Source organism: Elgaria multicarinata, chromosome 5 (genome assembly GCF_023053635.1).
Source record: "Elgaria multicarinata webbii isolate HBS135686 ecotype San Diego chromosome 5, rElgMul1.1.pri, whole genome shotgun sequence".
NCBI lineage: Eukaryota > Metazoa > Chordata > Lepidosauria > Squamata > Anguidae > Elgaria > Elgaria multicarinata.
The window spans coordinates 103022355-103044685 of NC_086175.1; the positions used below are offsets into that span (position 1 = coordinate 103022355).

At 42.0% G+C, this 22331-nt stretch overlaps 1 protein-coding gene across 1 annotated transcript in view; it reads left to right on the plus strand.

The window, feature by feature from the left end:
* The first annotated feature begins 681 nt into the window (after window positions 1–681).
* Window positions 682–22331, plus strand: part of GAP43 (growth associated protein 43) — a 72295-nt gene continuing 50645 nt past the window's right edge. The window contains exon 1 of the mRNA XM_063127649.1: window positions 682–1016. Coding sequence (XP_062983719.1) covers window positions 987–1016 — 30 coding nt within the window. The 5' untranslated portion in view covers window positions 682–986. The remainder of the gene's footprint in view (window positions 1017–22331) is intronic.

The window sequence follows — 22331 nt, forward strand, 5'->3', positions numbered from 1 at the left end:
AATTATTTATTAGAGCTATGCTACGCGTGTGCTTGTGAAATTTGTGTGTACTTTTGTACATGCAGTTGTGGCAGTAGAAGAACAGGCATGTTTGGGTGTATTGTTTATTTGGATAGAATGTGAACCAGTCTATCCCCTGTCACATCACAAGTGCTTGTAATATACGGTATGCATTGGAAATGGAGTTACTACTTTTCCTAACACAAAAATCTATCTTGGCATGGTGGCCCTGGCTTCCTCCTTTCCCAAACCACTATACCACTATGATGGTTATAACCACCACCTTCTTCTTCTTCTTCTTCTTCTTCTTCTTCTTCTTCTTCTTCTTCTTCTTCTTCTTCTTCTTCTTCTTCTTCTTCTTCTTCTTCTTCTTCTTCTTCTTCTTCTTCTTCTTCTTCTTCTTCTTCTTCTTCTTCTTCTTCTTCTTCTTCCTCCTCCTCTTCCTAAGAAATACAGCTGCCTTTGAACAACCATACCTTGCCACACCCCTCTGAACAATCTGCAATGCTCCCCTTCTCTCTCTTCCACCCCTCCCCTTCTTTTTTCCCTAGCAATCTCTGTACAGTGGGAAAGTCGCCGGGTAATTGGGTCCAGATTGGATATGTTTAAATATTCATGAGGCTGGCAGAGGACTGAGAGGGGGTGGCTGCCTTGAGAGGGGTGGTAGGGGGTGGGGGGTGGGGAAGTGACTAGTCACTGAGAGCTGCCAGTGAACAATTCTGGGAAAGAGAGAGATGAGAGAGGGAGGAAGAGGGGGGGAGAGAGAGCATGTGTGATGAGCAATAGCTGTGGACCTTACAGTTGCTGCTAACTGCCCTGGTGTGTGTGCGAGAGGGAGGGAGAGAGAGAGAGAGAGAGAGAAAGAAAGGGAGGGGAGGGAGTGGAGAGGGTGGGGGGAGAGATAAGAAAGAGAGAGAGTGAGAGAGCAGGAAAAAGGAGAGAGAAGGAAGGAAGGAACACCAAGGAAGAAAGGGGACAATACAATCATGCTGTGCTGTATGAGAAGAACAAAACAGGTAGAGCTGAAGATTTTATACTTCTTTCTCCTGAGAAATTCCTAAACTGTCGGCTGAATCTCTCTCTGCGCGTGTACCTATATCTGTGTGTAGGAGAGGAAGGAAGAAGATTTTCCTCCCTTTAAACTGCTTCTAAGCTGCGGTCTGCTTTGCAATTCTTTTAGCATCTACTTACTGAAGGCTCAGCTCACACACCCTTTCGAGGGATGCAGAGGGGTGTGCGTTTTGCCTGTGGAGTCGGCGGGTGGGTGGGTGACTGGCTGTTGAAGGGGGGGGCGCTTAATGATCAGATTTGGGGAGAAATAAGGGGGAACCCCTCCCTCCATAGAAACACACGCCTTTGTGTGTGTAGGGGGGGGGACTATGGGAAAAGATGTATTGCATAGGATTGTCTATTTTGGATTTTGAGGGTGTGGATATGGATTGGAGGAGGGAGAGAGGTGATTCTGCCTTGATAATGTCCCGATATACACCCACTCCAGAGATACCAAGTGAATTTTGAATAACAGGCAATAGGAATGATTTCAGTTTGTGATTTCTTTGCTCAGGAGAAGATTAAACGGCATGTGCTTCGAACGGGGTTGAAAGATGGTGATCCACCTCCCCACCCAGCGCCAATGATAGACCTGGCATTTATTTTATTTTTTTCTTTTAAAGGTGAAAGGGAGATTTTATTACGTGGAAAAAAATAAATTAGCTGGTAGGGGAGACGGTGAATTGGGGGTGGGTGAAGAGTGGTTTGGGGCTCCGTCTTCTGCAATCCCTTTCGTACCAGGAGTACTTGGGTAACTGAGCACCAGCTGGTGAAATAGACAGAGGACCACGCCTCTGTTAGCTCTGAGCTCCGATGGGATGGGAGACATGGAACAGTATGAACTTAGTGGAAACCAGTTAATCTCTTATTGGTCCCACATGATTTGGGCTTTTTTTTTCATGGGGGAAGGGGATTGTGGAAAGGGTGAGAAGACACCACACTTTTAGCAATTAAAAACAAGGGTGAGCCAAAATAAAAATTGGGGAGGGGTAGCCTCAAATAGCCACCTGCCCCTCCCCCCGGCACACCTTTTAAGATAAACTCCCCTTGAGATGGACATTCTGCTCCAAATCCTTCTTTGTGAAGAGAAACATGGATTTATCTGATTTCATGTGGACTAGCTTCCTATTTAGTGAAACTGGAGCAGGATGTTTGCTTCTAATGTCTGCTGAATGGCTTTTGTATATGTATAGCTGAACTCCTCTCCCCCTTTCTTTTAAAGAGCAATCTCAATGGACATTTTGTAGTGCTGCTGCTTTCTAACACAGCATACCATAATGCAGTATTCTGGGCAGGGGGCGTGGGGAGAAGACAAATCTGCTGGGAGCCGTGGTGGCTGAAAGAATTACTTTAGAAGTATTTGAGTGCTAAGATGTCGAATGCATATCTGAGCCCGCATATATGTTGGGAAGATGGTCTCGAAGATCACTAGGGTGGGGTTGGTGGATGGGAACCCCAGCTTACATTGGCATGAATTCTCCATAAATGTTTTCAGACATTCTCCCATTGGTAGTATGTTCCCTAAAACCCGAAGCAAAGTGGACACAGGACACGTTGCAGTCAGCCAGGAGAGCACATTGAGTAGCCATATGTAAAGGGAAGAGGAGGATGAAGCAGCAGACAGAAAGGCAAAATGACATAGCAGGGAATGTGTAGGCTAAGCACATTTTCAAATTAGGCAGGAGTCTCTGAAGGTTTTGGAAGTGATAGTCTGTGAGAGTCAGGTTCACCATCTTTTCAGAGCTGAGCTACAGACACATGGCATAAAACCCTGCCCACCTCACACATCACAAATGCATACACTTTCTGCTGTGTGTGTGTGTGTGTGTGTGTGTGTGTGTGTGTTTAAAGCTTTTCTAGTTTTCATATGTGTATTTGTATTTCTGTGGCAGACGGGCTGCTTGATGATTGATGATAATGATAGTACCACCACGAGCAGCCACACCCTTCACACACCCTTATAGATGCAAGCACACATCCACCAGTTCCACAAATCTAAACATATTTATCAATATACCATATTCCATGCACATCCTTTCGCAGACACAAAGAGACACACCCATGCATGTGCGTTCATATGCATGTAGACGTAACTGCACATCGGTGCATACAGGTGCAAACCTCACTTCGGACACACCCACACATAACATGCATCCCCATTCATATCCTTGGAGTCATACTGCATATGTACATGCACACATTGAATCAAATTACCCTCACAAATCAGTGCTGCTTAAAAAGTTTGAGCCTATTCCTTGAAACCGTTAACTGGAAAAAGGAAGGATCCTGCTCTCCCATGCTGGTCCCTCTTTCCCACTATCCCCACAACCATTCAGAAAAGGAAACCCAAATAACAGTGCTGCTAGAGATGATCTGAAGGTTTCCTATTTATTGAGGGAATTCCCTCCCTGTATGTTTGCCTGCAAAAGGACAAATAGCAGAAATGTGCATGAATGTATTTCTCTCTCTCCCTGATATCTTAACTCCATGTGTATGTGTCTTTGCATGCCTCTGTATCGGTCATACGTGTTTGAGTGTATGGGTGGCACCACAGTAGTATATAAAACAAATTAATGTTAAAATCATAGATGGTTTTTATCCTGTCTGTAGTTTGTGCTTGTAATCAGAATGAAACATTATACCTTACTGGCCTTGCAGAAGCATAACTGAGTTTTTTTGCACCTCTGCAGCTGTAAGATTATGCCTTTTAAAACACCTCCTTATAAAGCTGAATGGTGTTGCAGATGGAACCTCCCCTCCCCCAACACACACAAGAGCTTAGATTCGGGAAGCTTTTGAAATGGAACCTTAAAGTTTATACCATACTTTGTGCCTGGAAAACGTGCTAAAGGCTAGATATATTTCATGGTGGAGCAAATAGCGACGTATCTCCTACAATGTAGCATGTACTGGAACAGACAGACAGTATGTAGGCGAGTGCTCTGTACTGGATTGAATGGGTGATTAAATGGGATCCAGTGTTTCCCACTTCTAGGTGAGAGGAGTCTGTACTCTTATCCAGTGCTTCCCTGAGTCAATACACCAGTGCTTGAGAGAAAGAGAGGTTTGAATCCTGCCACACCCATGAAATCAAAGGAAGGGGAGGGGTACAAGGAGGAGGTGGAGGAAAAGAGAGAGCCTGCATTTCTTTCCTCTTCCGCATGAGCAGCATGGATAAGCAGGGCTGTATCTCTCTATCGAGATACTGTTCAATGCAACTGGAGAGAGGAAGCGAGTGATAGGGGACCATTTCAGCAATTACATAGTGCAGTGCCTCTTAACACCAGGAAAGCAGAAAGGTAAAGAGGCAGATGGAAAGAAAAGGGAGGAGTAAGCACCGAGAGGATGTTTTATTGCTTCGGGGTATCTCAAATCTCATTTAAATTACATTGATTATGCTGCATAAAGCAGAGGTTGCAAAGTTGCAAGGCGTATTTGTACCTTTAAATGCTGAGGCAGGGAGGAGAGGGTGAAGGGAGGAGGTGAAGAGTTTTTTTTTCATAGGGCGGGTGGGGGGAAGGTAGACTGCCAGACACCAATGCCATCACAATGAAGCCAATAGAACTGTATTAGCTGGCACTAAGCGTAAATTGCGACCAGAGTTTGCCTTTAGAGGAGGCACGTCAGGCGGCGCCTCAAAACTTTTCATTTCAGCATATTAAATTTGTCTGTGGCTAAAGGTTTTTGAAGATCCCATCTTCATTCCATGGATATTGTCTATGGAGATTCCTAATAAATCAAATGTCTGCATTGAAATATTCATTCTTGGGTTTCACCCTCTTACACCCCTGCAATTTTCTGATCTCCTTTGTTATTATAGAAATGGATTTTTCATAAATCACTTAATGTAACCTATCACCCATTGCATACATGAGTTTCCCTAGAGATTTAATTGAAAGCAGTTCTTCCTTAAGGTAAAAGGCAAGCAAGATGTGATTCTTGCTTTGCCAGTGCAACATTTTCATCAGTATTCATTACACAGGATCTACACTACTGCTTATAATGGTTTATAATGGTTATGACAACTGTTCAGGCCCCGGACACATTACATATACATTTTTCATACCATTTTTAAAGTGTTATATCCTGCTTGGTGTAGATTAGCCCAGGCAAAAAAAATGTCTACAACAGCACCCACAAGAGGTTTAGGGTTTTCCGGGAAACACCTGGAAACCATTGGTGTGTGGGTGTGGGTGTAGCCTTTCCCCCCTTGGTTGTACAAGAGAAGGCAATCTTTTAAAAGCAGAGATGCACTTCTCCTGTCTGAGGCTGAGAAGATTTCTAAAACTTAGAATCCTCCCACCACTTCTTCACAGTGTACATGTGAATCAATTCCACTTAGACAAGATGTATGCCACCTGAGGCTGTCCTCCTGTGAAAGGATGATATGATGAGATTGTCCCAAAGACAGTGCTCGCAGAGGATGAATTCAGTGTATACCCTCTTGGCTGTAGATGTCTTGTGTTTTGTCATACCAGGTCTTTGGATTGTGATGACCTCTCATCCTCTTTTGCTGTGATAAGTGTATAAAACAAGAGTTTCTCCTCTGTCCCTTGCTGGAGGGACAGGACTCTGTTGACCGTGTACTGCCAGGCTGCCTCTATTCTGGATGCTCAGATGTCTTTACGTTGAAGGGTGTGGATGACCCAAAGGCTTTGCTTGTCCTTTTCTTAAGATGTATCTGTATAAATGATGGGTTTCCTCAGTCATGCAGTGGGCACTTGTATACGCTGCTGGTTCTAAGTGTCTCACACTGGGAGGATATTTGCCGCCCAGGTACTATCTTCCTGCCCCATGGTGTGATGTTTATACACAAATCCTGGGCTTGTTTTATGGCTTGAAGGCATAACTTATCAAAGGGCTTGTCCTCCCCCTCTGCCCCGCCCAATGATCTGTGAGTTTATCATCTGAGGCTCCTTCCTGCTGCTGCAGATTAGTGTTTCTCAGGCTGAGAGTTTTTGACAGGGATTTTGCATTGTGCATCAACTATCCTCTGCCTGGCTCCTGTAGAGGCCTAGTTTCCAGGACTCCAGAGCACTTGTGTCTCCCCATGATCATGAGAATTGTCGATGTGACTGCCAAATGAGCATTTTGGAATGGAGAGGCATATCTCTCCTTTAAGGCTGTGTAGAGTTATAGAGATCTAATGTAACGTCCTATACTGTTAAGGCAAAAAGGTGTAAAACTGGTTCATACCAGTGGCTGGCACCACAAAACAAACAAATAAACAAACACACCTCCATGTATTTGGGCTCTACATACGCAAACATCACTATAAATGACTCAAGTGAGCTACATGGTTACTTCCCAAGCCTCTATCAAATGGCTCCATTGAAGGTTCAGCACTAGTGTGGAAAGGGTTCATGAAACTAAGAATTGAGCAGATTTTAATGAGAAGAACCTAATTTTGCACACTCAAACCAAAAATCAGTTATCTTTCAAAATTTACACTTCTCTGGTTTTGGGGCAGGAGTGATCCAATGTAAAAATGAATACACAAATGTGTATATTCGGGGAAAGTGCACACAAAAATGTATATATTAGTGAAAATAACATAAAAAATTAGTTGTATTAGGAAAATTGCCTGCAAAAATGTGCATATTTGGCAAATGTGAGTGTATTAGGAGAAATATGCACAAAAACACAAGGGATTTCAAACAACCTTTTAAAAACAAATGTCAGTATTTGGGACAAACTGAATGTAATACTGGAAAAATGTGAAATGGAGAGAATCCAAAATTAATTTGTCCATCCCTATGGGGAGCCCACAAGAAGAATCCCATGAATGCCTTACTACTGCAGCATGCAGCCCAACCACACAAGAACAGTTTTGTGGGAGAAGCTATGCCACAGGGAACCATGGCCTAACTCACTTATTGAGTTTCCACAGTGAACAATCTAATTCAGCAGTTTGAGAAAGCAGACCAGATTTGTAATGCATAATAGTGATACTAACATAAGAACATAAGAGGAGCCCTGCTGGATCAGACCAAGGTTCCATCTTGTTCAGCACTCTGTTTACACAGGGGCCAAACAGCCTTAGCCAGGGTCCAACAAGCAGGACATGAGTGCAACAGTGCCTTTTCACCTATGTTCCCCACCAACTGATGTACATAGACATACTGCTTCTGATATTGGAGGTAGCACATAGCTTTTAGGACTAGTAGCCATTGATAACCTTCTCTTCCAGGAATTTGTCTAAACCCTGTTAAAACCATCCAAATTGGTGGCCATCACTATGTTTTGGGGTAGCAAATTTCATAGTTTAACTCTGCACTGTGAAGAAGAATTTCCTTTTATCTGTCCTGAATCTCCCACCAATCAGTTTCACGGGATGACCCCAGGTATTATGAGAAAGGGAGAAAAATGTCTCCCTATCCACATTCTCCACAGCATACATAATTTTGTACACTTCTATCACATCTTCTCTTTCCAAATTATACTATCCCAACTATTGTAACTTTCCCTCACAAGGGAGTTGCTCCAGCCCCTTGATCATTTTATTTGCCTTTTTCTGCACTTTTTCCAGCTCTACAATATCTTTTTTTTAAAAACCTGTGGTGAGCAAAGAGAAGACATTTCCTTTTTGGAATGTTCAACTGCCCAAATTCTGGATAACCTTAAAGCTAAATATGTTACAAGATGTGTCAGAAATAATTCTGAGGAACTTGAAAAGGAGAAAGGCAACCACCTTCCATACAAAGAAAAGTTTTCAGTTAAAGTTGGGCAAAGGCAACTATTTTGTACTGGTTTTTCTTGAATTAAGATATATTTGGGATGAGAAGCAAATAGACAAATGTTAGGAAGTTACTATAAACACTGAAGATTCAGAATATCTCACACTAGTCAGTAGAATTCACATAAAGAAGAAGAAAAAGAGAAGAAGAAAGAGAGAAAAATATACCCCACCGTACTGAAGGAGTCTACCCCAACTTGGTGTCCTCCAGATGTTTTGGACTACTGCTCTCAGCATTCCTGATCATTACCCATTCTGGCTGAGCTGATGGGAATTGAAGTCCAAAACATCTGGAGGGCACCAAGTTGGGGAAGGTTGTATTGAAGTATAACTATGGTTCCCTTCATGGCCATACCCAATCATATGGAAGCCAGTTCTTTTTTTTCCTTTTCTTTTTTCTCAACAGCAACATCTAAACAAGCATCACACATAATACATACACACACATTGTACATACCCACAAAATTACGTATAACAACTCCAATTACTAAAAAAAAATTAAGGGTGAGGTTAGGATATATATTTCTTCCGTCCTCTTCATGCCTGAAATGCCCCTTATATTCTTAATTACCCTTCCACCTAATATACAACCTTGAATTCACAGAATTTGTTTTCCCCTTCCCCCCTCTTAACCTAAAAACCACAAACAAATAAATCATTTTTCTCTGTCTCTTTCAAATATTCTATCAATGGTTTCCATTCCAACATAAATGTGGCTGTTGACCTTTCTCTCATTATCGCTGTAAATTTTGCCATTTCTAACATCTTCAGCATCCACTCTTCCATTGTCGGTATTACTGGGTCTTTCCAGTTCTGTGCAAAAAGTAGTCTTGCTGCTGTCACCATATATGAAAACAAAGTTCCCCCTTCTCTTGTGTTTGTTTATCCATTAATCCAAGTAAGAATGCTTCCGGTTTCATTTCTATATTTGTCTTCAATATTTTTTGGATTAACGAATGTATCTGAATCCCAAAAGCCTTGGCTTTTTTACAAGTCCACCAGGAAGCCAGTTCTTTAGGGTGCTATCCCAGGTTGCTATGGGATGAGCATTGATGCCAGCAGCATATTTGGGACCAATCACGTCGCTCTTTACTGTCCATTCACTACTCTGCCAGATTGGTGTGCAATGAGCAGGTGGGAAAGGCCTAGACGATGAACCTTGGCAATGTGTACAGGATTCATATGTAAACTATAACCACATGGGATAGTACTTCAAGGAAGAAGCTCCCATTCAGCTGTGTGCAGATGCATATGTTAAGGGGACCTGAGGCCAAAAAGAAGTTAACTAAAAGGAGCAGGGCCACGTGGTTTAGTAGGTGGAGGTGTAAGGAAGGTAGGTGTTTGTGTCTGTATATGAGAGAGATGTGTGTGGTGGTGGTGGTGGTGGGAGAGAGACCAAAAGGCCTTCCTAATAATCTTAATGCTTGCTAGGTTTTGTTTTCTAAAAGGCATGGGGAACACAAGACTCTAATCTGGTTCTGGCTGAGCTGAGACTGGCAAAGCAATCCTGTGTATGCCTACTCAGAAGTAAGTCCCTTGAGTCCAGTGGGACATACTTTAAAGGGCAAGGGTATAGAATTGCAGCCACACAAGGCTGGGAAAACCTCCATGCCTCTCTGGATCTGCTTATGGTAGGGAAGGTATTTCTACAGCCTGTTGACCTGATAGGGTTCTGACTGAAACCCAGAGTGGATTCACGGCCCTACTGCCATTGTAGCCACCAGCCTTCACTGCCCGCAGGGGTTCCCCATCCAGCCTGGCAGCTTTTTCCCTCCGGTCCCACCCTCTCTGCCACTGCTTCCAGTCCTGCTTCCTTCTGAGCCTTGTTCTGCAAAGGTCTGTTTATGCTTACTTCTGAGTAGACATGCAGGGATGTCCCCTACTCCATTGTGACTATACATGCTTCCTGCCATCGATTAGTAGCAATGGATTTGGAAGGGTGGTTTTTTCAACCCAGCCATACTTTTGCATGTGGCTTTTGGCTCCCACAACTGGAATTTGTCCCCCAAGAGCTTCTCCAAACTGGAATTTCACCCTTGAGCAGAAAAAAGTTCCTCATGCACTGCCTTTTACTCTGAAAATTATTTTTGTACTAAAGGAAAAGGAAACCATGTCACAATATTCTAAAAGTATAATGTGATGAAATGATTCACTGCAGGTTTATAGTATTTCCCCCCATGAAGCCCCCTCATGCTTCATGCAGAGTAATCGTGGCATGATAGCTGTTTTTTTCTTCTTTTTCCTGTGGTGCAATCCCAAGGGATGGTGAACTTCATGTGAATGATGCAATCATATGGACCGGGCCAATTCTCCTCTTGGCTGGATGCCAGTCGGGTAGGAGAGAGCCATGTGATCAGCCCTGCCCATGTGCTTACATTATCCCAAAGTAATCCTAAGTAACACGAGACTGCATCATGAGGGTTCATCTCCCATGCCACTACTGCTATGTATGAAGGGACCAAAGTGCATAAGTAACCTTTGGAACCCATTGTAATTGGATGTGATAATCATACTATTCAATTCACAATGGACTAAATAAATCCATGCAAGTGTGGCTAATACTGTGGAGGTGGTCAGAACATGCATCCTGCTATTGCATTGGAGCTCCTGAGCCTTGCAGTGCCTGGAGTAAATGTAAAACCGTATTAGGCTTTCTTCTCTTTTGCACACTGTGCACTTCTCCCTGCGTGTCAATCTCTCCTTTTGTGGATCTGAGATAACGCTTCTTTGCGTCACATGGGGATTCGGAGTTTTCATTTATTAAACATTTGCATAACTGTTTGGAATTCTCAGATGCAAGGTCATGCGTGTTTTCACTGAGAGTCTTTTGTGAAAGAAAAAAGCCCACAATTTTGCTACTCAGTAATTTACGAAAACATTAATTACTGGATATAGCTTATTGCCAGACAAGTGGTATCCTTGCTGGATGTAATGAGGAAGAGACGAGGAGGAGGAGGTTGTGTGTGTGTGTGTGTGTGCGCGTGTGTGGTGGGGTAAAGAAAAAGAATCAAGGTGAGATCAGGAACAAGAGCTGGTGCATTTGTTTGGTACACAACTGAGTCTTCCAGACCACACAATGGCAATGGTGTTTGTGGAACAAAAGTTACCTTAAAAAAAAAAAAAAGAATATAATTATTGTTGTTCTATGATGTGTTAGTTTGTTGCAGCAAAAACAACAAAGAGTCCTTAACAAATGTATTAAGGCATAAGCAGATGATGATGGTGATTATTATTCCTTTGTATATTATTGTCTGATACCATCTATCTGTGGCTCACTTAGAGCCTTTTGGAGTTACTCCAACTAGAGTACCAATGAAGGGCTGGTTCTGTTGTGCTCACTTGAGCGACTGTTGCACAACAGGGATTCCACTCTTCTAAAAATAACCCCAGCAGTGAGCTTCCACAAGCTCTGCTGACTTGGCCTGCTACAGAAAGGAGCGTTTCTGCTTCTTTTAGCCTTGTTGTGTGAGCAGTGGGATCCATGAATGCGCGGGCACAATAGGGTAGTAGCCAATCTTTGTGGCATAAAAGTTTGACAGATAATATTCATGAGAAGTCTGTGTGAGTTCTACTGTGGCTCTGGCCTACAACTCTATTCGCTTGTATGTACCAAATGAGAGCCGAAATGCAGTATCTTATTGATGGCCCAGCCTTGTCGCTTTACCGTACATGAGAGGGACCATGTGTATGTTTGACTTCCTGTCTTATGAGAGACCTGGCATCATGAATCTTTGTCTTCAGTGCCCATGTTCTCTTGTGAACATCTCTTAGGTGGTGTTGCTAAGTTCTAGGCTCTCAGAACGTCCTGCATCCAGTTCACAATGCAATTTCCATGTTGTTGGAGTCTGCCTCATAGACACTGTCTCTCTACCTTCTTGCCGTTATGTGGACAACTCATCCTTCTTCATTCATGATAATGCAACATCCCTGTGGGTAAACACACTGATTTGCTTATGTGGAAAAATAACATTAGGAAAAATATTGTTTTAACTGTCTTCAGTGCAATAAAGGTTTTGTTCTTTTTGAGAAAGCTAATAGCACTACCCCCCGCTCTTCATTTCCTCTTGCATGTCCATCTGTTCTGCTTCCTATTTCTTTTCATGTATTTGATTGTGATTCATGTTTTCAGGTTGCCAATCCCTCCTTTAGAACTTGCACATATCTCTCAGTCTGTCCTTTTCTTTGTCCAGTTGTTTTCTACCTTTGCTTCTCTTATGGCCTGCTTCTTTGAACAAGGCCTTTTCATTTTTCCTTTGTGCTAAAATTATGGATTATGGAATCCACAGATTTTTCATTGTGCCATGAATGAAGGCTTGCTAGGCTGAGGCCGGACAGAGTTCCATGATCTATCCCAGCATTCTCTCTGCTGCCAGTGATGAGCCTTTCTCAGAGCCAAATATAAGCACAGCATGATGGCAATATCCATCCAATGGTGTTAATCTTGAGCATCCGATAGTCAGAGAGGTGCAGTTACTGTACAGGGAAGTTGCAATCTGGATACTATGGCTTGTTGTAGCCATCAATTGACCTATCCTCAGTGTGCTTGTTTTATCTGTTAAAAGCAATAATGTCCTGTGAAAATGAGTTCCATAGGTTAATTATATGTTATGTGACAAAGCCATTCCCTTTGTTTGTCTTGCATCTGCTGTGGGAGGCCTTAGACCTTCTTTATTTTGAGATTATTTACTCTCTTCACACCAATTATGCTTTTCTAAAACCTCTTCCTTGCCCTCTCTGTATTCTCCCCGCCCTAAGCTGAGAAGCCTTGTTTGTTTGTTTCACTTTATTTGCTTTTAAAAATACAATATCACCATTTTCAGGTGTTCCTAGTCAGTCCACCCCCCCACATGGGATGACTAGAACTGCATCTAGTACTCTAAATCAGGATTATGGGACTGGTTGTTTTATTTTCAGTTCCTGACTTTATAATTTCTATGTTGTCTTTTCTATTATTTCATCAGTGCTAACCGCATCAGATTGTAGGGATTGTTGGCTGATCATGCCCAGCAAAGGCTGTTAAACTGTTCTTGGAATATCTCACTGTGATCTCACGGTGGAATTGCTTTTTGCTCATCATAGGACTACCTTGGATTATTCTGGTTTTTGTTTGTTTGGAGCAGCCAGTAGGCCAGTGCTGTGTTACTGCATTCTGATGTGCCTTGGGAGGATTATACCACCTGCCAATCATCTTATAATTTGTAGTACACATTCCTGAGAATGTAAGAACTGCCTTGCTGGATAAGAACAAAGGGCCATCTAGCATTCTGTCCCCAATAATGGGCAGCCAGATGGGCACAGGAAGCTAAGAAATATGACATTGGACTCTAAGAGATAGCCATTGAAAGACTCCTCATTATATGGCTTCCTAAATTACCATTAACTCATTTTGGTCTTATATAATATGAAAGCTGTGTAAGTCTTAAAGGTTTTTGGGTTGTTGTTTTTTACAATGGCATCTTGAGACTAACTTTTTTTTTACAAAATGGTATATGCTTTTGTAGGTGACAACCTGATGGAGTCATATCAGGTAGATAAAGTCCAGTCAAGGTAGATAAAGTCAAGACACAGCTGGCAAAGTCAAGACATAAGAGCTATTCTGCAGAAGGCAGATCAAAACAGGACATTAGACAGCTCTAAGTGATTACTGCTTGCTGATGCTCTCTCCTTCTAGGATAACTATAAGAGGATGTTGTCTAAGCTGGGTGCTAAAGTCAGCTGAAGCCTTCCATAGGCTGACAAGATGGGTAGTGTAGTGTGCCCCCCTGAAGGAGCTGACTGGATAGTTAGAGGGACTTCACTTGATTTTGCAGCCTTGTGACTTCTGTGAGATGGTGAGATAGAGGTTTTGCCAGGTTCTCATCTCTGAGAGAGGATGGTGGCAGGACTGTGTCCTCTGATCAGGGGAGCCCTGAATAAAGTACTGATGGTCCTCCCCCTGAGGAATTATTCTGAGTTTTGTCCTCATCAGAGTCCTTCATTATACACTGTAAGGCTCAAGGGCTGGGAGTCATGACAATTAATCTTCAGATTTATGTGGCAACTGGAGAAAGTAAATCAGAAAGGTCAGTAAAAAGCTGACCTATGAAAAACATTCTACAATTCTTAAATGGATAGTAATAGTACAGAGTATGAAGAATCTTTAAAGTGGGCAAGGAAACCATAATCTCTGTTAAACTCCAGATTAATACAATCACATTTTTGTTTGGACTCCTGTTCGATTGCCATGTGTTCCAAACATTGCCCTGATTTGACTTTCCTAGGAACAGTAACTCTGAGGTCTGCAATACCATGTCTAAGAAAATTAAAATGATCTGATTTGTGACCATCAAGTCTTTGCTTTAACTATGGCCCTGTTAGCCCTTTGTACATGGCTGATGGGCATTTAATACATGGAATGAAGTACACCATATTGGTAGGCATGCAGACAGAAGTGCCATGGATGTGATGGGCAGTACCATTGGGTCCACACACTGTTATTTATGTTGATTAGAGGGCATAGTTGATATTTAGATCTGTTTCAAGATCTTGTATTAGATGAGATGTCAAAAGTGAAAAGTAGTTTCTGTTCAGGTGGTTGTCCATATGCAAGCAGTAGTCTGCCTCCTGTGGGTTCTTTGAGATCTGGATCATTCTGGAGAATAGACTGTAGTTCCCTTATGATATATTATAACACCTTCAGTTGTGTGCTGTCGGTAATCAGAAGTGACACACTAAATCACCACAGCATACAGTTGTGCTACAGACGGACAGGCTGTCCCCTTTCTGGCATTGATGTTAGTGGGTGGACAAAAGAAGTTCTTGGTGTAGGGTGGCCACTTACTCATTACCAAAATCACTCCCCCCCAAAAGGAAAAAAATACATATTTGCTTAAGCGTATATGTACTATTGCAAATTTAGAAGTAATTACTACAATTTGAATAGAAATACAATACATCCCATCATTAGATGGGATGGTAGACGTTTGTGAATCAGGCACCAGTATTCTTGCTTAGTCTGTGGCCCTGGTGCTATTATTAATTACATTTCTATTCTGCCTAATAGCCGAAGCTCTCCGGGTAGTTGACAAAAATTATCTGTTTATGTTCAACTTCATTGACCATGCTCTCTCTTCTTACAATCCTTTATCTTTAAATCAGACTTGGATTGAGAAGCCCTTCAAATGGGGAATGGTTTTGAATAGAGGACTGTCCTCTGTAAAGTAGGACACAAGGTCACCCTATCTCAATGTAGTACTGCCCTAGAAGGACTATACTATATATTTTCCCCTTAATGCTGACATATGTCTGTAGCATCCTGCGAACGTTAGAGCTCTCTTACTGGATCAGTATAAAGGGCGTATTGGTCCATGAATTTGTCCGCATTAATGGCCGGCCATCCACATGCCCCCACGGATGCACAAAAACAGGGCTTGGTAGATATAGCTTTCTTCATCATCACTACTCTAGAGTTTCCATTTTGCAATGGAAAAATTTATGTCATTTTAGGGTCCATATATCAGGAGTACATTTGCCCCACTTATTCCCTCAGCCCATTTTGCATTGTCTGACTTTCAAACTGGCAATGCAAATGGCCTCTGATGCCATTACTTTATGCTATTTGTTACATCAACTGATAATCTAGGGACAATAATATACATGATAACATTCATAAAAGAAAATTAGCTTCCCTTAATTGAAGCTATAACCAGTAGTGAAAGTTGTTCTACTAATGGCTCTTTTATTTATTAATATTTATTTGCTTATATATAACTAATTTAGCAGTCAGACAAAAATTTTCCCTCTTCAATATGCATCCATCCACTCACAGTCCTAGCTACCTGGCTGCCCCAGACACATTACCTTCCTTTAGTACTTTCAAACTCCCCTTAGACCTCACGTGGAGAGAAAGCTCCTGTGGCCACTTGTGTCTTAGGGTAAGGAAAGATGGGTTCCTGGTGCAATGGGCCTTCCCTTGACTGAAATATGATTGAGCCAACTGGGCCTGTAGTAGAGTCAGTGCTCCAGCAGGCAACTAGCAGATGATTATACTCAAGCCCTCGGCAGACATGTGACACTCATTCACTTTTTGTTAACAGAGAATACAATGCAAGAAGTGTTCACTCCTCTCATTACTTACTAGCTGCTACTCTGGTCTCCAGTAGATGGAACTGGCACAGTTTGAATCTGCAGTGAGGTATCGAAAGCCATCTAAATTGGTGGCCGTTACTACATTTTTTGGTAGTAAATTCCATAGTTTAACTATGCACTGTGTAAAGTACTTCCTCTTATCTGTCTGGCATCTCCCACCAATTAGGTTCATGAGATGATCCTGGGTTCTAGTATTTTGAGAGAGGGAGAAAAAGTATCCCCATCCATATTCTCCACACCATGCATAATTTTGTACATCTCTATTATGTTTCCTCTTATGGCGAGTAGTTGAGTATAAGTTGAAAAGAAAGAAGGGGCATGTCTACACCAGCCCTATATCCTGGGATTGTCCCTGTGCATCCAAATGCCACACAGGGAATCCCGGTAGCAGGCAGGGACGATCCCTCCATTTTCCTGGGATAACCCTTAGGTGTCGAAAAGGCCAAAGAGAACTGAGCCTGCAGTGGGGTGAGGGGAGATTGCCCTGTTGAATACTTGAAGAGTTCATAGCATCTTGGCAGGGGGAGCTGTGCACCATGTAGTGTGCACTGTTTGACCCTAATTCCTCCTCAACCCACTCTTTTGAGTGTAATAAGCTTTTAAGAGTTTTGACAACATGAAAGGTGGATTTATTAGAATCATAGGAGAAGTGCTTCCTCCTGTCCTAATTAATCACTCCTACAAGGACTATAAGCTGTGAAGGGGGAAGAACCTTACAGTTTAAAGTATCCTGGAATGGGGGAATGAAAATAGAGCTGGAGGATATGTGCTATGAAGTGCTCCTCCTATCCCGATTTCCATAGCCCTCAAACTCTCCCATACAACATAGGTAGGTGGAAGTAACATTCCCTCCATCCTGCATAGCACCACTCCAGTCCAGGACATGTTCAGCTCAGGATAACAGCTTGCTGTAGATCTTCATGGACACTGATACCATGGAGACAACTCTGGGATTAGGTACCATTGCAAGCCCTCTGCTTGAGCCATAAAAGTCTCTGCTGGAGCAGAGGAGCTGAAGTGGAGGAAGCTCTCTTTGGAGCTGCTCCATGCATCTGAACTCTGGGAAGCGCTTCTGCTCAGGTCCAGCACTTCCAAGCTAGAGCTCTACAGTCTCTCATTTGCTTGAATTGGTTGTGTAGAATATTAGTAGAATATCTCCCATTCCACAACATTAAATTAAATTTTAGGGAATGACATTTATGTAGATGCATTAACCTGGTAATTTACAGAAATGAGCTCAGATTAAAGCAACTTTCAAGTATAAAAACACCCTCAAATTTGAGAGAGTGATGGCAGAAGGAATAAGGGTGCAAAATTGTCATCTTGTCCTTTGGTAATGAGTCAAACCAGACTTTAGAGTACAGATTGCTTAAAACTGTTGTAGGGATCCATCTGTATAGTTAACCCATGTGTTCAGAATTGTTAATTGTTTCTGCTTTGAAAATTTATAGTGCCCCTATCAATAGCATTCATACCACGGTTTAGCTACAGTAAAAAAAAAAAAAAGCGAATAGAATCCTTTATTGCATATCCTCCAATATTTGGACAGATAAAAACAGGTATGCACACACATATGCAAACACACAAACACTAGGGATGTATGAGAAATTCATTTCAATTTGCTTTTTGATCAGGATTTACACATTTTGCACCTTCCAGACCAAATATGGACTCAGACAAAATATGTTGCTGAAGTCCCATTTCTGAGCTTACAATGTGATTTGTAGAACACCCCCCCTAACATTTGACAGCATGCATACATTTGAAAAATGCATGTGAATATGCTTTAATCCATGGGAGAAGAATGTGTACATTTCAAAGATGTGCATAATTGATGTGTACATTTAGAAAAGCATGCACAGAACAACTTCCCCCTACACACAAAGCTCACAATCTGATATGGAGTTGAGTTGCAATAAGCTTGGAGATAAAATTTGGAGAACTTTGGCAAGCTTGAGTTCTACCAATTTGCCCATCCTTCATGTATGCGTGCTCCCCTCCCCTCCCCTGCGTAGGGAGGGTGGAGTGTTGGTTGCTATACCCTTTACAGCAAGTTCATTCATTCCAATAGAATATGCGTGATGGGGGAATGACACTCCTAAGCTATGCATGTTTATTATAAGTACTTAGAGCTTTTCATGTAAGCTGTATGTTTCCCCCCCACATAATCAGGACTTCTGTGTTTCCAGGGTTCCCAATCACACATATGGCTGTGTATTTACATTTATTATTATATAAATAATAAATAAATAATTACAACAAAAACACATTGGTTGGGGCAGATTAAAAGTGCTATAATACACCGCCCTGAGATCCTTGTGATATAAGGCGGGATATAAATGTTTTAATAAATAAAATAAATAATAAATAAACAAATCTGTTGCTATGATCCCATTCTCCTCATGAAATTATTCTCTTCGAATGGACATTTGAAAGAGAGCACATAGCTTACTGGGTTTCACAGTTGTGCACCTTAATCACATACGGTGTAGCTCTCTTTCCGTTCCTCTTTTGCTCAAATGTAAGCACAGAGGACCCTGATCTAGATTCAGACCATGGCACCCGAGGAGGGGAGATTTAATTCTTCCTACCCCAGCTACAACTCCTCAAATATCACCTTCTGGTGCAGCAGCTGCTGATAATATAAAAGCCGCCATTGGCGACATTGGGGGCCTTTTAACTCTCAGTAACTGCCATGGAGTGGGGGTGATTTTCTGGTGGGTGCTTATGGGAGGGGATAAATCTCCCCTCTCCATGCACTGCACTCCAAATCCTGATCAGGATCTTGCATTTACAGTTAAGTAAAAGAGGAAACACAGGAAAAGAGCTTCATGCTATAAGTATCTAATGTAACATCAGTTTGACCTCAGATGTCAAGAAAGTTGTCATATTGTAGCAAGATAGCACAAGGGAGAGCTGTGTTTTCCACTCACAAAGACGACTTTGTTCTCTCACCTTAATTACTTTCCAAATGATGCTCCTGATGTCTTTTCTGTAGTTGTTCTTCCAAATGCAAAAGAGCTATTGATAGAGTAGGCTTTACGGAATTTCCTGTTGCCACTACTACTACAATTTAACATTTCTAACAGTGTGGCAGTTTCTTTTTGCTCTGACCTTATGTTCACCACTTCCTGTGCCCTTTTTGTAGCCTACTCTGCTGCACACATGTTTATTCTGAACAAGTTAACAGCATGCCTAATTGTTGTTGTTGTAAGCATCCTGTCTTTCATTAGTTCCTTCTGCTGGGTGATTGTTCATTCATTTCTGCAGCACAAATGTGGTCTCAATAATAAAAATTAATGTTGAGAGCAGATTGTCAGAAACAGAAATCCTAGTGAGGAATATGGCAATGTGAAGATATATTATAAAGAGGGCCTGGAGACCATATCTCAGCAGCTCTTGAGGACAGAACATGAGAAAAGCCCTTCTTGACATCAAAGATCAGGGCCAGCCCTACCATTAGGCAGAGTAAGGTGGCCACCTCAGGCAGCAGATGCTGACTGGCAGAGAGCGGCAGTGAGCTGTTGGAAAGGCAAGGGTGGCCACTTACACATTGCCAAAAAAGGAAGACTTCTAATATTTCGATGTATTGACTTCTAGCTCCTGAGGAAGGACCACTTTGGGTCCAAAATGTTGAGCTCCCAATACGTGATTTTTTACTATTGTTTTAATCGTTGGATTATTTTTGAAAGAAAACAATTAAATCCATTCATTTACTTCATTGAACACCAGAGTTTTACTCTCTTTTCAGTACCAGTGTTTTGGTGTTTTCCCCCTCTTTCTACTCTAAGAGAGCAATCTGCCATTTCTCTGGTACCAGTTATCAATATGAAGCCTTTTACCATCGTTCCAATGCTTGGCTATCAACCATCTAGCTTCTAACAGTAGATGGTTTATTAATTCCTTACTTGCCAAATTACAATCTGGTCCTCTATATAAATTTAGCAGGGCTAGATGAGAAGATGTGTGAACCCATTGTCTAGTTATTTAGCTAATATCTTGAAACACCCCCTGCAAAAAAGACCACATATGTATATGTGTTCCTGTGTCCAAACATCTCCTCCAACATTCTTGGGATGTCCCTGGGCTCATCAGTGATATTTTCCTAGGTGTGAGATACCATCTGTGAGGACAGTTTTAACATTAATTCCTTGGGTTTTTTTTATTGATATTGTTTTAAATGGACATTTGTCCCACAAAGTATTCCAGCCTTTCCCCTCTATTTGAATTCCTAAACTTGTTTCCCATACCATCCAAAGTGAACCATTTGAATGGACTTCCTGAGCCAGTATCCACTTATATAAATTGGAGGCCAAGCCTTTGGTTGCTCCTTTATATCCCACCAAATGTCGCTAGGTTCCTGGTGGCTGCTGTTTGTATTTCTGACTGAGAGAGAAAGGCATGTGCTTGTGTGATTTTTATCCACTGGCCTAACTTTTCTATCAATTGCTCTTGCTTAATCAACTGCCCATTTTTAAAGAAACCCCTAAGGCGGCAGAGTCCTTTGGACTTCTACTTAGCTGTTTCCAATTCTACTTTCCCATTGTCAATTGTTTGAATATTAGTAAACCACCAAACGTGGTCAGATGACTCAATTTTGCTGACATAGCGGCATGGGCTTGCACAGTGTTTTCCTGTTTTCTACTGCAGATTTGAGATAGATAAGAAGAGTTCTTCCATTCATCCCTGTTCACGTTGACTTCATCCAAGCATGCCATGAAGTGCTGACTTTTAGCTGCTGATAATGTTAAACTGCAACCATGTGTAAGAAGTTGCTGAAGTCCATAATTCCTGTGTCTGACTGCAACTAAACATGCAATTAAGCCGAAGCATGTGTAACTGAAATATTCTTCCCATGGCCTTCACTTCCTTTCCTTTCCTCTGTTGTCTCCTGTATAAAATCTTACATTGTAAGCTATTCGGGGCAAAGGCCTATTCTCTTACATCATGTCATGCACACTAATGGTGCTATATAAATAAATAAATTGTAATGGTGAAGAATTTGTGAGTGTGACCATCTAGTTACCACTTGCCAGAGCAGATACGGGTGGAGATTTTTGGTTTTCTTTTGCAAGCACCTGACATTGCATTTTTCAGCCATTTGCTACTGGCAGCCTGAGTTTCTATCATCAAGTCTAGTTTTACTATTAGTGATGGGTTGAGACTTAGAATCATAGAATGGTAGAGTTGGAAGGTCATTGCATCCAACCAATTGCTCAATGCAGGAATCCACCTTAAAGCATCCCTGAAAGATGGCTGTCCATCTTGAATGCCTCTAGTGTGGGAGAGCCCACAGCCTCCCTAGGTAATTGGTTCCATTGTCATAAACGTAGTACAAAACCTCCATGTCTTGAATTGAGTCAGATTGTCGGTGGCCTCTGTCCATTGATGACATGTTAATTCTTGCAGTATCTAGTCATCACCAAGACCTGGTGGATATCTGGAATGACTGGCATGGAGGGCAGGGCAGGAGTGGAAAGGTCTGTTCTGAACACAAAGATGAAGATGAAATCAAGGACGAGCTGAAGTCAACAGCCATGTACTCATGCCAATATATTTGAAGCCAGCTAATTTTTCCTCAATGGGAGTGTTTGAGTTTTTTGTGGACTTTGGAGGCATGTGTTGCCCCATGCTTACTGTTCTTCATTTTAAGAGATATGCAGTTATATTTAAGATCTAAACCAAGTGTATGTGATTCCAGCACGGAGTGCCTTCACAGATGACAGTGGAGTCAGTGATTCCACTCTGGGGGCTCATCTACACCAAGCAGGATATTCCACTATGAAAGCGGTATATAAAAGACAGGATCTACACTACTGCTTCATAGCAGTACTGAAGTACACTGGTAACTGTTGGGGCCCATGACACATCTACACCAAGCAGGATATAATACTATGAAAGCGGTATATGGTATGTGTCATGGGCCCCAACAGTTGTCAGTGCACTTCAATACCACTATAAAGCAGTAATGTGTCTCCTGCCTTTTATATACCACTTTCAGGGTGGAATATGCTGCTTGATGTAGATGAGCCCTGGGTTTCGGCTGTAACATTAAAGGAGCTGTCCAAGGTGCTGGGCCTATTTTGGGGGTAGTGTCCAGTACGTTGGACAGCTCCTTTAGCACTCTGACCGTTTCTGATCCTATCAACACACAACACATCAACACACAATCCTAGTCCAATGTACAAGAAATGAAAAATATCAGGATACATTTTCATAAGGCTGAAAACAATTTCCTGATAGCTTGGGCAAGGGGCCAATGTCCCCCATATGATCACAACATTGCAATATTGTAATCAATACCCTATCCTATATTCCATCTTTCTCTAACTTCTCAGCCAATGCTCAGTTACATTTAGGGCATGTCTGAATCACTGTAAACATAAAGGCTCTTTTAAGATTGAGCCCTTATTGTCTT